Raw genomic sequence first — 16,626 nt, forward strand, 5'->3', positions numbered from 1 at the left:
CTTTCAAGCCCACCCTCTTTCTCGTGGTTGGTTCCCCATGAAGGATGGGGCCCTGGGATGTGGCATCTGCCGATGTCAGCGGTTGGGGGATACTCCCCAGTGAGGAAGGATACCAGGCTACTGTTAGGAATGTGGGATGCTGGCCTCGGAGGCCCTCGCGCTCTGACCTTGGAGTGATCAAGTTCACTAGCTGGAATGTTAGGAGATTAAATCATCCAGTTAAGCGCGGTAAGATATTTCAGCATCTTCGACAGCTGGGTACCCAAATTGCATTCCTCCAAGAGACCCACCTCAGGCCAGTGGACTATTTTAGGCTCCATGGAAGATGAGGGGGTCAATGCTTTCACTCAACTTTTCACACCAAGGCGCGGGAGCGGCAATCCTGATCCACAAGTCCTTACCCTTGGTAGTAGTCGATGTCATTTCTAAATCAAATGGCCGATATGTCATTGTCACAGGTAAATTATATGAGACACCCTTGGTGTTAGCCAATGTGTATGCCCCAAACTGGGACTGAAAACTTTTTCTGGTTGTTTTTTGTGCCACTTCCAGATTTGAATTCACATCAGTTGATACTGGGCGGAGATTTCAACTGTTGGTTGAATCTTGCCCTGGACCGCTCCTCACCCAGGACTGCTGTATCTTCCAAGTTGGCAGAAATTATTAAATCATTTCTCAGGGAATACGCAGTGTCAGACCCATGGAGGTTTCTTAACCCCACGAGAAGGGAATTCAAGTGAGATTACTTTTTGGTAGATAATTTGCTCCCAGCTGTGCACTCGCGCTCCTATGAAACCATTGTAATCTCAGACCATGCTTCCTTGACAATGGACTTGGTAGTGGGGAGGAGGGTAGGCCCCCGTATGCCTTGGCGATTTAATACTTGTCTGCTGTCTGATTTTGTTAGATTTCTGTTAACCCAGATTGATGATTTCTTCTAATTTAATGATGCTCTGGGAGACATTGAAGGCTTATTTAAGGGGCCAGATCATATCTTATTCAGCGAGCGAAGCGAAGCAGAAAGGTAGGAAGTTATCGGAATTGGTGGGGCGTATCACCCAAGTTGATGCCGTGGGCCTGTCCCCAGAGGTATATAAGGAACGTTTACTACTACAGGTGGAGTTTGAGATCTTGTCCTCACGTCAATACTGTTCAAATCTAAATATACACACTATGGACATGGGGACAAGGCAAGCAAGCTGCTAGCTCATCAGCTGCGCCAATTCTCTGCCAAAAGTCTCATACCACAAATGCAGACTCCAAATGGGGTATCTACTGATCTGCAGCGAATAAATGAACTGTCTAGGGACTTTTACAGTAAGAAGTTTCACAACACCAGGTTAAAGTCCAACTTCAGGTGAAGAAGGAGCGACACTCCAAAAGCTCGTGCTACCAAATAACCCTGTTGGGCTTTTAATCTGGTGTTGTGAGACTTCTTACTGTGCTTATCCCAGTCCAACGCTGGCATCTCCACATCATAGGGACTTTTACTCAACCCTCTAAGGCTCGGAGAGTACTGCCAATGAGGCGGACTTTCAGGAGTTCTTTGGGGCACTGAATCTCTCCGTGGTGGACAGGGAAGAGGCCGCAGCACTGGAGAAACCAATCGGCGTTGAAGAAATTGTTAGGGCGGCCAGAACTATGCCGTGTGGGAAATGTCTGGGACCAGATGGGTACCCCATGGAATTCTACAAAAAATTTATGGATAGGTTGGCTTCCTGCTACTGCGCATGATCAATGAATCATGAGAACTGCTCTCTCCTGCAGACTTTGAGGCAAGCGACAATTTTGCTTATCCTTAAAAAGAATAAGGATCTGCAAGTCTGCAGCTCCTATAGACCAATCTCAATGCTGAATGTAGATCTCAAACTGATCTCTAAGATTCTGGCCATTCGCTTGGAGGGCATTCTGCCCTCTATCATCTCCCCTGACCAGACTGGGTTCATTAAAAATAGACACATGTACTTGAATGTTCGGCAGTTGTTTAACATTATGTATGTGCCTGCCACCTCCAAGCTACCAGAGATGTTAATCTCGCTGGACGCTGAAAAAGTGTTTGATCGGGTAGAATGAGATTATTTATTTTATGCTCTCGGGAGGTTCGGCCCAAAACTGATCTCCTGGATCAAAATACTGTGCTCCGTCCCTCTAGTCTCGGTCCAGACAAACGATGTGCATTCAACTTTTTTCCCTTTGTCCCGAGGCACTAGGCAAGGATGGCCCCCCACCCCCACAGGGAGCCCAGTTGTGTTGGCATGTGCACGTGAGCAATGTGTGGGTCTGTATTTGTGTTTGTTTGCTATGTAAAATGTAAGAATTTTCAATAAACATATCAAAAAATAAATAAAATAGTCTGTAGATTCATCGTGATTATAAATGTTTGCATCAAAGCTACAGTGGATTATAAAAAGACTTGTCTGTTGGCACACAGGTGCAAATTTTCCAGGTTATTGGGTACTTTTAACAGTCAGCAGAGGCAACTATCATTAATAATATTTTCTATGAATATTCTCAATTCCATCTCCCAATATAATGGCTTAAAGCTATCACTAATTGTAGTATGTTATAAACTATTTGAACCTAATGGCATTTCTCCAGATCAACTTTGTGGTTTTATCTTAAAATTCAAAAAGATGCATATTGATATTCTGAAGTTACATGTTTACTTTGAAAGAAAGGGTTGGTAGTAAAACAAAGCTGTCCTTAATTTACTGAAATCATTAACTGAATTAATATTGTTCACAAAGGGAACAAGGAGATCTGGACTGAGACTTCTGGTGAGTTTGGATCAGGGAAAATTGAGGTTGTTGGCTTTAGGTTTGGAGGGAAGGTGAACTGAAAAGATACTTATTCCTGGGAAAGAATACAGAACCTGAAACTGATGTTGGAAACTCAAGAAAGGGAAAAGAGATGGGGTGGAGCCCAAGATTGGAATTGGGAGTGATCAATGAGGATCCAGCAAAATAGGACTTTTCTCCTTTGGCTGAAGACTCTTTCAAACATGCAGCATCATCTCTCTCATGGACGTGACCATGTTGAAGAAGAGGATGCTTGCGGAGCCTCCTCTCCGGTAGTTGTCTGATTGTTGTCTATTATTTGTTATTGGATATGTTGGCTCTTGAGATTTGCTCTGATCTCTTAGTTCTGGGACCATGTAGCTCTGTCTATTACTTCTGATGTTAAGCTTGCAGATAGCCCATTTTATAGCTTCACCAGATTTTGCCATATCCATGCCCATCTTTTCTGGCAGTTTATGTTTGAATCCCTCTAGTTGGGTTTCAGTCCCTACCATAGTACCAAAGCAGCTCTGTTTGATATGAGAACGGTTAAATATCCCTCATCGTACTTGACCTATCTTGAATATAGTTGAGCACAGTACTTCCCCAACATCTTTCCTCTGTTGACCTGTTAAGTGGGATTGCAATAACCTCCTTCGATTCTTATTTATCGAAACATAAGCAGAGAATCACTTGCAATGGCTTCTTTTCCTGCTCTCGCACTATTACTTCTGGTATCCTCCAAGAAGCTGTCCACTACACCTTCATATTTCGCATCCACATGCTGCCCCTTGATAACATTATCCGAAAACACTCAGGTTTCATATGCACACTGGCATCCAGTTCTATTCCATCACCACTCTTGATCCCTCTTGGCTTTAAATTGTCACACTGCTTGTTCAATATAAGAACATAAAAACTAGGAGCAGAAGTAGGCCCTCTGGCCCCTCAAGCCTGCTCCGCCATTCAATAAGATCGTGGCTGATCTTTTCGTGGACTCAGCCCCACTTACCCACCCGCTCACCATAACCCTTAATTCCTTTACTGTTCAAAAAATTTATCTATCCTTGCCTTAAAAGCATTCAATGAGGTAGCCTCAACTGCTTCACTGGGCAGGGAATTCCGCAGATTCGCAACCCTTTGTGTGAAGAAGTTCCTCCTCAACTCAGTCCTAAATCTGCTTCCCCTTATTTTGAGGCTATGCCCCCTGGTTCTAGTTTCACCCGCCAGTGGAAACAACTTCCCTGCTTCCATCTTATCTATTCCCTTCATAATCTTATATGTTTCTATAAGATCTCCCCATAGTCTCGCCTCATAAGCCAACTCTCTCAACTCCGGAATCAACCTAGTGAATCTCCTCTGCACCCCCTCCAGTGCCAGTATATCCTTTCTCAAGTAAGGAGACCAAAACTGCACAGAATACTCCAGGTGTGGCCTCACCAGCACCTTATACAACTGCAACATAACCTCGCTGTTTTTAAACTCCATCCCTCTAGCAATAAAGGACAAAATTCCATTTGCTGCCTTAATTACCTGCTGCACCTGCAAACCAGCTCCTTGAGATTCCTGCACAAGAACACCTCTGCACAGCAGCATGCTGCAATGTTTTACCATTTAAATAATAGTCCATTTTGCTGTTATTCCTACCAAAACGGATGACCTCACATTTACCAACATTGTACTCCATCTGCCAGACCCTTGCCCACTCACTTAGACTATCTATATCCCTTTGCAGACTTTCAGCGTCCTCTGCACACTTTGCTCTTCCACCCATCTTAGTGTCATCTGCAAATTTTGACACACTACACTTGGTCCTTAACTCCAAATCATCTATGTATATCATAAAGAATTACGATCCCAACACTGATCCCTGAGGCACACCACTAGTCACTGATCACCAACCAGAAAAACACCCATTTACCCCCACTGTCTGCTTTCTGTTAGTTAACCAATCCTTCATCCATGCTAATACATTACCCGTAACACCGTGCACCTTTATCTTATGAGGCAATCTTTGGTGCGGCATCTTGTCAGATGCCTTCTGGAAACCCAGGTACACCACATCCACAGGTTCCTCATTGTCCACTACACGTGATGTTCTCAAAGAATTCCACCAAATTAGTCAAACATGACCTTCCCTTCATGAAACCATGCTGCGTCTTACCAATGGGACAATTTATATCCAAATGTCTCGCTATTTCTTCCTTGATAGATTCAAGCATTTTCCCCACTACAGAAGTTAAGCTAACCGGCCTATAGTTACCCGTCTTTTGTCTACCTCCTTTTTTAAACAGTAGTGTCACATTTGCTATTTCTCCTGCCATCTCAGAGTCCAGTGAATTTTGGTAAATTACCTTTAGTGCATTTGCTATTTCTCCTGCCATCTCTTTTAGTACCCTGGGATGCATTCCATCAAGACCAGGAGACTTGTCTACCTTTAGCCCCATTAACTTGCCCAACACCGTCTTTTGTGATAGTTTCTAGGTTCTCACCTGCCATAGCCTTACTGTCATCAATGTCCAGTCGTGCATGAGCAAAGATTTCTTCCAAGTAAATATTGGGAAATTCAAAGCAGTTACTTCAGTTTCTGCCACAAACTCTGCTATTGACCCCATCCCTGTCCCTGACAACTGTCTGAGTTTGAACCAGACAATGCAACCTTGGTGTCATATTTGATCCTGAGATGAGCATCTGACCACACATCCATGTCACAAGACTGGTTATTTCCACCTATGTAATATCACCCAACTTCACCCTGCCTCAGTTCATCTGTTGAAACCCTAATTCGTGCCTTTGGTATGTCCTGAATTAATGATTCTAGTGGACTGCTGCTCAGCCTCCCACATTCTACCTTCTGTAAGCTTGGAGTCACCCAAAACCTTGTTGCTTATGTCCTAATTCATAGCAAGTCTTTTCATCCATTGTTGGCTCTTGGTTAAGAAGTGTCTGCTTTGATTTCGCCCTTCAAATTTTGCCTCAAAACCAACCTCTTTACCCAATCTTTTGGTCTTGCCCCAGTATCTCCTTATGTGGCCTGGTGTCATATCTTATTTTATAATTGTCATGTGCAGCATCTTGTGTTTTATTACATTGAAGGTGCTCAAGAAATGTAGTTTGCTGATGGTACCTGACCTTAAGGCATGCTTGGGGCTATTCCTGGCATACCCTTTTATACTCCCATTGAACGTAGATTGATCTCTTTTGATGGGAATGAAAGAACAAGGGAGGTGCTGAGGCATGAGATTACAGATTGTGTCCTTCAAGTCTGTTATGGCTATTGGCTTCATGGAGCCTGGTTTTGGGCTGCTACATTGTCCATTCATCTGTACCACTTAGCACATCAATATTATTGTACTTGTATGATAGAAGAAGCCCTTGCTAGAGAGGAAGCTTTGTCTTCACAGGGTCTGTGCATGGATAATCAGTACTACGTAGATGAACTGTTATGTGGATTTGTGAGGATGAGGTCAACTAGGCTCAATAACTATTTGGCAGGTGAAAGTAACAAAATTGTTTGCTTGAACCAAACTTTGTGCAAGGCAGGATGACAAGAACCACCCCCTATTTAGCTCTCTGGATTAGAACTCACTTGGGCAACGACGCTTCTTGGATGTAATTAAGGTCTGCTGGCATAATCCTTTTTGAAGTTATGTAAAGATCCAATTTAGTTATTGTATTCTAGTTTAAAACCACATGTTCCTGGGGAAAACTTTAAGCCAACCTTTTTGCTTTCATTTTTGGTATTTTGTATTCATGGAGACTATTATCCAAGTTAACTCTGTGTATCCATTGCAACCAATGCTTTTGTGGCCCACAAAGCTGGCTATCTGTAGTAGACATTTGAAATTTGTATTTGCGTTCAGTTTTTTAAGCCACATTTACATCTTGAAAGTGAATGGACCTTCACAACTTGCTGCATCTTCCATTGGACCACCCTGCTGGGTGATTGTAAACTGCACTATTCCAGTTATTGTCTGTCAGGTTACCTGGTGCTGCATAAATATTTTCTGATATGAATGTGAATAGGCTTAATACTGAATAATTATTGTAATGAAGCAAACTCTAATTGGTTTGCACTACATTTGAAATATTCAGTCAGACTGATTATTTTTGTATTTATGTATATTTTTTCTCCTCTTCTCAGGCAAGCAGAGGCCCTAAAGGCTGACATGACAGGTAAGATTGACTTTCTATTTCTGAATCAAGTACCATTTCTACAAACCTGATTTGAATGGGATTTGATGCCTTCACTTTTAGGATTATGAATAACACCAAGATCCAATGACTGTTAACTGTCACAATGGTAACCAAAATGTTAAGTATATATCAAGTTGGTATTAAAACAGAAAATGCTGGATAAACTAGGCAGGTTAGTATTAATAGATTGAACTGCAGCATAAGATGTAATGCTATCTGATCTAGGATAATTCATGAGGTACCTTGGGATTTTCTTTTGCCCCGAGGCAATATATCTTCCCCTCTTTCTCCTCCATATATTGATCACTGAAAAGATTTTCTATTGTCATTTCCAAATTTGCCTTTTACTATTTGTGCCTTCCTATTATACCCACGTTTAAAAGTGCTTGAAGATGACCTTTTCTATACCTTTTAATATTTCTCACCATTTATGTATCTTCATAACAGCCTACTGGCACCACCTTCAAGGTGAAATATTAAAATTTCTTTGGTCTTTCTCATAACTCTAGCTTTTGACACTAGGGATCAGCTTCATGCATTGCAACCAGCACTAAAACATCTTCCTTGTGCCTTATCATGGCCACAGTATTTAAGGTGCATTGTGAAAGCTCTTACTCTATTACACCCAGGACAAAAGAACACCAATAGAATGTGCTTGTGTTGTGCTGATCTCAGTTAGGGGAACAGACAGGTGTTTCTGCAGCTGTAGATGTGCCTCCAGAATGGTGTGTTGCCTCTATGGACCACGGCCAGAGATGTCACTGAATGGCTGCAGGACATCCTAAAGGGAGAGGAGGATAAGTCAGAGGTTGTGATACACATTGTTACCAACAATATAGGTAGAATGAAGGATAAGATCTTGAATCAAGAATTCAGGGAGCTAGGTAGCAAGTTAAAAAGCAGAACCCTCAAGGTTGTAATCTCTGGATTATTCCCGGTGCTATGGGCAATGGGTACAGAAATGGGAGAATAAGGCAGATGAATGCATGGCTCAAGAGTTGGTACAGGAGGAAGGGTTTTAGATTCCTGAATCACTGGGACCGTTTTTGGAAAAGTTGGGACATGTACGAGGTATTGGCAAGATGGATCCAAAACTAGCTTAGCGGTAAGAGACAGAGGATGGTGGTAGAATGCTACTTGTGTAACTGGAGGTTGTGTCATGTGGTGTAGCATAGGGATTGAGTTTTACCTTGGAATTATGAATTTCTTTTTACAGTACTGTGTGGGCAATAATAAATCCATACTTTTTTGTAATTCCAGCTAACATCGGGTGAATTTTTAAATAAATTATGTAAAAATACAAACATTGTTATTGAATTATATCTATAGCTGACTATTCACATTGATTTTCTTTCAGCTTTTCCCATTCCTTTGCCACACCCAGTCTCCTTTGCCACTCTATTATATATTAGTTATTATGACCTGGTTTTGTCACCAAGATCTAATTGTGAGCTAATTGATTTCCACTAAATTCAACTCATGATAAAGGTATTCTAAATGATTGAGTCTGGAATAATAAGTTCTCATTGGATGAGGTGGTGATCTTATTAGCATGGTCATCTCAAAAGACAGACATGAACATACTGTTGGATATTCATATGGCTTCATTAAAATCTTTACATACTATTTAATCACATTTAGAACAATATCACTGCTGCCTTCATTTTCTATCCAGTCAAACATGGTCTTGCCACTGGTTGCATTGCTTTAATTTGTATGTGATCTGGTGTTAGTCAGCAGATGTTTCGTTAGTCTCCTTTTTTCAGAATGTTTCAGTTGAAAAAAGGGTTCTGCATGTTAAAACCTTTCTTCCTAACCTTACTGCTATAATTTTACACCAAAAGAGGAGGGAAAGCAGGCTTTTGACTGGAAAGGTATGCTTCTCTTCAGATTAAAATGCAATTACATTCTGTGTCTATGAACAGATTCAAAGCTGGGTCCAGCTGAAGTCTGGACTTCCAGGCAAGCGCTACAGGACCTCTACCAGAAGATGTTAGTCACAGATTTGGAGTATGCACTGGATAAGAAGGTGGAGCAGGATCTGTAAGTATGCAATAAGTTTCAGTATTGTCACTCAAATGTTACTTCTGTCCCATTTCCAGTTTTATCTTTGGTTGACCATCGTTGCTTTAGGATATAAATCTGGCTACTCACCTGTAAAAGGAGGAAACAGAAAAAAATTATTGTGGGCAGGGGCTAAAATTTCATGTTTATTTTGGCTTTGTTTCTATTCGATATTTGCAGCTGATCTGTTAATATTTTATATATTGTACTGATTTGTGATGTGGTGTTAGTCACTTCAGAAAGAAACTGCATTGAATGTGACAGTATTCTGGAAACTAGACTTTGACACTTTTTTGATTCTTGAAATGGGCATTGTGTTGAGGTGTTAAAGCAAATTTACAAATTAAGACAAATTTTGATACCAACATAATCTTGATATTCATTGTGAAATGATCTTGGTGAAGGACAAGTCAAAGTTAGCACTTGTCTGTGCTAATATACATTGATCTGCCTCTTTCTGCATTCACCCAGGCAAATATTAAATTTGTTTCATTTACATAAACAGTGACAGTCTGAGGAATCTGTTTATTATTAGCATGAAAAGAAAATTCCCGTTACTAGTTGACCTCCTATAGAAAATGCACACAGCAAATTGAAAAATATAGTTATTTTATATCTTTGTGTTGCCCTTCCTCTTTGAATCTCCTTTCTCTCCCTTTCACACGCACTTGTCCCTCCACTTCTGCATCTGTTTTTTTTGACTTTGCAGTGAGAGGTATAATGTGGTTGGTAAAGAAGCTGCCATTGTCTGCAGGCTGCTTTTAGGGGTAGCGTTGTGGGAAATTGCAGTCCTTAGCAGTCCTGATCACTCGTGGTGCTCTACCCTCTTCATGTCAGTACTCCTGTACCATCCATTAGTCCATTAGCTTTGAAATGATCAGTTTTGTCACTGAAATATCAAGCCTGCTTCTGAGGCAGGAACTGCCGGTTCAGTCGGGTGCAGAGGAACCAATATTACCAAAACAGATTGTCCAAACATGTATCTCATCAAGGAAGTTAAGGATAGGATTAAACTGAAAGAAAAAAACATACAACGTGGCAAAGGTTGGTGGTAAACCAGAGAATTCGAAAAGTTTCAGAAATCAACAAAAGATGACCAAAATAATAATATAAAGAGATAAATTCAGGATAAACTAACAAGAAATATAAAAACTGGCCGTAAGGGCTTTATTAAATATATAAAGAGGAAGAGAGAGGCCAAAGTAAACACAGAAAATGAGGCTGGTAAAATAATGATGAGGAACTCTGAAATGGCAAAGGAGTTAATGCCTCAGTCTTCAAGGGGCATAAGGTGGGGGGTGGGATGCAGGAACTAAATATCACTGGATAAAGAAGTACTACAGAAGCTAATGGGTTTAAAGGCCAATAAGTACCCTGGACCTGATGGGTTGCATCCTAGGATATTAAAGGAAGTAGCTATGGAAATAGTGGATGCACTGGTGGATAAAAAAGGAATCCTTAAATTCTGGAAAAGTCCCAGAGGATTGGAAAACTCGATGTAACACCCTTTATTCAAAAAGGGAAGGAGACAAAAAAAACAGTTAACTAAAGGCCAGTTAGCTTAACACCTGTCATTGGGAAAATGTTAACAGTCTAGTCTAAAAGACATAAGAAAAGAGCATTTAGAAATGCATAGTATAATCAAGCAGGATCAACATGGCTTCATGATGCGGACATCATGCCTGACGAATTTCTTAACATTCTTTGAGGTGGTGACGTGCAATATGGGGAACTAGTCGATGTAACATCCTTGGATTTCCAAAAGTATTTGCTGAGGCTACTTAATAAGAAAACACCCATGGTGTTGGGATAAGAGGAGCATTTTCAGAGTAGCAACCTACAACTAGTGGATTGCAACAGAGATCAGTGTTGGAGCCATAATTATTTTATATATAATATATTAATGACTTGGGCGAGGGAAGTGACAGTCTTATTGCCAAGTTTGCAGATGACACTAAAATTAGTGGGAAGGCAAGAGGTGAGGATGATACAAAGTCTACAGAGGAATATAGACAGTTTCAGTAAGTGTGCAAAAACTTGGCAGATGGAATATAATGTAGGGAAATGTGAAGTTATGCACTTTGGTAGGAAGAATAAAGGAACTGAATATTATTTAAATGGAACAGGATATTATTTAAATGGAGAAAGCTGCAGCATAGGGATTGGGGTCCCCGTGCATAAATCACACAAAGCTAGCATGGAAGTTCAGCAGGTAATAGGGAAGGCAAATGTAATGTTAGCTTTTATTTCTAAGGGAATGCAGTATCAAAATAGGAAAGTCTTGCTAAAACTGTACAAGACACTAGTTAGACCACACCTGAATATTGTGAACAGTTTTGGTTCCCTTATCAAAGGAAAGGTATACTGACATTGGAGGCAGCCCAGAGAATGTTTACTAGGTTGATCCCAGGTATGAAGAGACTGAATGCATTGCGACTGTACTCATTGGAGTTTGAAAGCAAAAGAGGCGCGCTTATTGAGACATATGCTGAAAGGTTGTTTTCCTTGTGGGAGAGTTTAGGATAAGAGGGCATAATCTCAGAGTAAGGGGTCACCTATTTAAGACTGGGATGAGATGGAATTTCTTCTCTGAAAAGTGAGGCTCGGTCATTAATGTTCAAGGCTGCGATAGAACAAAATTTTAATCAGTAAGGGAATCAAGAGTTATGGAGATATGGCAGGAAAGTGGATTTGAGGATTATCGTATCACAGGGAATTGTGTCTTTGAAAAAGACATGCCTAACATCAAAAGATTATTTTGATGGATTATTCTTCTGGGAAAATACAACTTTATTTTTAATTAGTAGATCGTGCTTTAAATTTTCTTTGGCTTCTAATATTTGTAAGCACTGTAGTAAATGTTTACATGCTCTGGGCAAATAGCTTTTTTTTTACATCATTTGCCATTTGGTTTGAGCGAAAACGGTGTTAACTTGTAGAGGTCTTGCTGACCTAATTTAAATTATTATTGGGTTGTGTGCTGAATCAAACCTATTGATCGTGTGTTGTTCTTACAATGTGTTTAAAATCTCTGATAAAAATCATGATTGATGATATCCTGTGAAAAATGATTTTTTTCTTCAGTACTAAATTAGGATCGATATTGAAGCTTTTCATATGAGGTTGGTATGATAGGGTGAGGAATAGATTATTAGTTTACACAATGTAGTTTGGGATCTCGAGGCTAATGCGAATGGGGAAGGCCCTTTAGAGATATTGGTCTTAAAACAATCTACAGCCTCTCTACTAACAGCTCAGCAAGTGTTTGCCCTCACCATTCTAACGAATTCCATGTGCTGATGGAAAAATAGTTCTTGTAAGGTATGGGAAATTAGCTGGTCTCTATTTCACTTTAGTTGAATTCTTGATTGATATGAGGTTGATTGGTATTAACTGCTTTCCACATTTATAAATATGTAATATACAGATATCTATATATAATATAAATTTTTGCATTATACTCTGTATCCATGCAATATAAAAGAGCCAACTATGTCAAAATGCTCTCATTTGCTCAAAATGTTATGAACGTTCTACAAACTATTGAAGGAAATTAAATTGTTTCCTCGCTGTACTTATGTAATAGTTTTTGTAGTTGATTCATCTTAATGGTTAATGTTTTGTTTACTGTAGCTGGAATCACGCCTTCAAAAATCAAATAACAACACTACAGGGTCAGGCCAAGAACCGAGCCAACCCTAATCGCAGTGAAGTCCAAGCAAACCTTTCGCTCTTCCTAGAGGCAGCTAGTGGCTTCTACACGCAGGTGAGTCCACAAGAAAAGATGGGGTTTGACTGGAAACGGAAATGATTCAGTCCAAAGATGTGTGGGTTAGGTTGATTGGCCATGCTAAAATTGCCCTTAGTGTCCTGGATTGCGTAGGTTAGAGGGATTAGTGGGTAAATATGTAGGGATATGGGGGTAGGGCCTGGGTGGGATTGTGGTCGATGTAGACTCGATGGGCCGAATGGCCTCTTTCTGTGCTGTAGGGATTCTAAGATTGATCTGGTCTTTAGTGGACCAATCAGCTTAGTTGGCTGGTATAATGTTGGTAACCTAAATTGGGCTGATGGCTTCTTGACATTTGGGAATAAATTTGAATGTGGCTGTGGAACCCTGAAAAAACTATTCCAGCTCTGAATTGAGTGTTCTCTTCAGGGAATTTAAAATTTGGTTCCCTCCCTGTTTTTATGTTAATGATCAGTGGTGTGGGAAGATGTTTTCTACCTGTAACTTCACAGGAGCAGCGTGATAGAGGGACAAAGAAATCCAGCTGAGTTCTTCAGGCAGCAATAATAGTGACTTTGTTTATGAAGAACACATCTTTCATAATTAGATTTCTACATCTTGGAAAAACTTCCAATTAATTTACCCTTTCAAGTGTGTTTTGGAAATTTAATGTTTTTCGTTTCAGTTGCTGCAGGAGTTGTGCACAGTCTTCAATGTGGACCTTCCTTGCCGTGTTAAATCTTCACAGCTAGGAATCATCAGCAATAAGCAATGCAGCACCAGTGGAATTGTGAAGCCCCAACCCAGCTCTTGCTCATATATCTGCCAGCACTGCCTTGTTCATCTTGGAGACATAGGTACGTCATTTAAAGATTTAATAAAGATCACTTGGCCAAAGCTGATTCAATCAAATGATTTATTTGTTCAATACTGTTTGAACTCATGTATATTTCAAACAAATATTGTTTATCCATGGTTCTGGATGTGTGGATATCCTTTCTGAAGCATCCATCTCATAATTCTGGCTTCAGACCAACTATTAATATGTAAAGACATTGTTTATGTAAAAGCTCCATCTTCATAAAGATTATATATAACTATTGGACAACTCCGCATCAGGCTTTGCTCACGTTTCCCACATTTGTTTCTATAATTTAGTTTTGGTTTAAATTCCTTTTAGCTGCCAATAAGAATCCTTATAACTTATTCAAACCCTTATTTGTTGTAACTGTACAGCCAGATCTTCAATACCATTTTTAGTGCAGAGTAATTTTATAGTGTATGTGTTCTGTGCTGTACTGTTCTATGTTCTATAGCTTGATCTTGGTTTCAGATAAAGCTCGGCACAACATCGTGGGCCGAAGGGCCTGTTCTGTGCTGTACTGTTCTATGTTCTATGTTGGGAAGTCAGTGCTATTGCGACTTCCTTCAGCACTGTTTTCTGCGCTGGGAGAGCGCAGTCCAGGGCAATAACCTATCTGGAGCTAGTTTATGAGCGTTTGTGTGTTGATGCTGCTAAAGTCCATATTTCCTTGAAACTGCTTCTTTTGGGTAGCCAACTGCTGGCCTATTCCAGGGTTGACCAATCTTGCAACAAAGGCTGACATCTGATCATCAAAGCAGTCAAGCTGGTTAAATGTTGTTGGAGGAGAAAAAAATAGATAATTGCCTGCAGCACGTGCTCATTTGTATTTGCCTATCTAAAAGGAGGTGTGATACTTAGTAAATATTGCAGATGGGGGCATTCCCCTCTTTCCCTGTTGTCTCTTCAGCCTTCCTTTTAATATAGGCTCTCTTTTTCTTGTCAAAAAGATGGTGATACTAATAACGCTGATCATTATTTATGTGCAAATAAATACATTACCTATCTAACACTGTTGTCTCCACTTCACAAAGTACTTAATTGGCTGTAAAGCCTTTTGGATGCTCTGTTGCTGTGAAAGCCACTCTCTATAAATGTGAGTCTTTAAAATGGTACACCATTTTCAGGCAAGGGGTAGATGGGCAGTTAAACTCAAATATCTAAAAGTTGCTGTCCAGGTCTCTCTGCTCTACTGTTAGCTCTGCAGAAGCTGTATGCTGCTATGTGCCTCACTTTTGCATTAAATGGCACAAAGGTTTTGTATTTGCAGGTAGCGATGAACTAAACTGGTCACAGAAAACTGTCTTCTCCTGTACTCTTGATATTATATGTTGTGCAGTCTTATTCTTTCTGTCTTTCATTGTTGAAGATCTGTAAAATACTAAAGTATTTTCTTTTACTTTTGCCCTTTCTCATTTCTTTCTTTCCCACTGTTCTCTGTTCCTAAATTGACATCGACTTTACCCACTCTAATTTATATGTCCTTCTCAGTCTTTGCATTGTGAATTTCACAATCCTTCAATCTGGTTAAGGAGATGTACAATTGCTGGCCCTGTTCACTCAGGGTTCAGCTGTCTGGTTTTCCTTGCTGCAACATTAGTGTAGTTTTCAGCAACTTAGATTTGCTAACAGCCAATGCTGTGAGGTGCTACCACACCAAATTATGGCCTAGTGTGAAGTAAGAGTTGGGAAACTTGGAGCGAACGAATTGATTAGAATGTGCTTCTTCTGAGCTGTAGTTTTGAATCCAAAACCGGATAAAGACCTCCACCAAGTGAAACTAATTTAACTGGTTTCTGCAGTAATCTGCACGACAAAACACCCGTTAGTCTGCACTAAGTTGATGTGCTCTGTCAGAGGCCACTGATGATTAATATGAGCAATGAAAGAAATCAAATTAGTTATTAATAGACTAGGATAAGGCTCATGATTTTATAACAAACGTAAGAAAATCTCATAGGGAATGCACAACTGGTCCATTTAGGCTGTTTATGCATGTGCAATGTCTTAGTCATCACATCAAGAGTCTCCTTATGTCTTAGGTACCATGTTGTCTCCTGACAAAGGTGAAAACAATAGCAGGCTTGCTCGGTACATAGATGATGCTTTGCCTGATTAAGGATTACTTGATCCTGCATTCGATGGCCAAAGTGGGAAACATTACTTTTTTGTCTTGATTTCCCTAATCTTGGATTCCAAAAATTGTGCATCATCAGCTTTGCTTTACAAAAATCAGGTTAATAAGAACATAAGAACATAAGAAATAGGAGCAGGAGTAGGCCATCTAGCCCTTCGAGCCTGCCCCGCCATTCAATAAGATCATGGCTGATCTGACGTGGATCAGTACCACTTACCCGCCTGATCCCCATAACCCTTAATTCCCTTACCGATCAGGAATCCATCCATCCGCGCTTTAAACATATTCAGCGAGGTAGCCTCCACCACCTCAGTGGGCAGAGAATTCCAGAGATTCACCACCCTCTGGGAGAAGAAGTTCCTCCTCAACTCTGTCTTAAACCGACCCCCCTTTATTTTGAGGCTGTGTCCTCTAGTTTTAACTTCCTTACTAAGTGGAAAGAATCTCTCCGCCTCCACCCTATCCAGCCCCCGCATTATCTTATAAGTCTCCATAAGATCCCCCCTCATCCTTCTAAACTCCAACGAGTACAAACCCAATCTCCTCAGCCTCTCCTCATAATCCAAACCCCTCATCTCCGGTATCAACCTGGTGAACCTTCTCTGCACTCCCTCCAATGCCAATATATCCTTCCTCATATAAGGGGACCAATACTGCACACAGTATTCCAGCTGCGGCCTCACCAATGCCCTGTACAGGTGCATCAAGACATCCCTGCTTTTATATTCTATCCCCTTCGCAATATAGGCCAACATCCCATTTGCCTTCTTGATCACCTGTTGTACCTGCAGACTGGGCTTTTGCGTCTCATGCACAAGGACCCCCAGGTCCCTTTGCACGGTAGCATGTTTTAATTTGT

The 16,626-nt window shown here is 40.6% G+C and overlaps 1 protein-coding gene across 6 annotated transcripts in view; it reads left to right on the plus strand.

Moving 5' to 3' along the window:
* smg7 (SMG7 nonsense mediated mRNA decay factor) overlaps window positions 1–16,626 on the plus strand; it is a 129,662-nt gene that overhangs the window by 43,362 nt on the left and 69,674 nt on the right. For all 6 annotated transcript variants that reach the window (XM_078218329.1, XM_078218334.1, XM_078218330.1 and 3 more), the window contains exons 2-5: window positions 6,922–6,953; window positions 8,900–9,017; window positions 12,672–12,804; window positions 13,454–13,625. In XM_078218329.1, the coding sequence (XP_078074455.1) occupies window positions 6,922–6,953; window positions 8,900–9,017; window positions 12,672–12,804; window positions 13,454–13,625 (455 nt within the window). The remainder of the gene's footprint in view (window positions 1–6,921; window positions 6,954–8,899; window positions 9,018–12,671; window positions 12,805–13,453; window positions 13,626–16,626) is intronic.

Source organism: Mustelus asterias, chromosome 8 (assembly GCF_964213995.1).
Source record: "Mustelus asterias chromosome 8, sMusAst1.hap1.1, whole genome shotgun sequence".
In the NCBI taxonomy this organism is placed as follows: domain Eukaryota; kingdom Metazoa; phylum Chordata; class Chondrichthyes; order Carcharhiniformes; family Triakidae; genus Mustelus; species Mustelus asterias.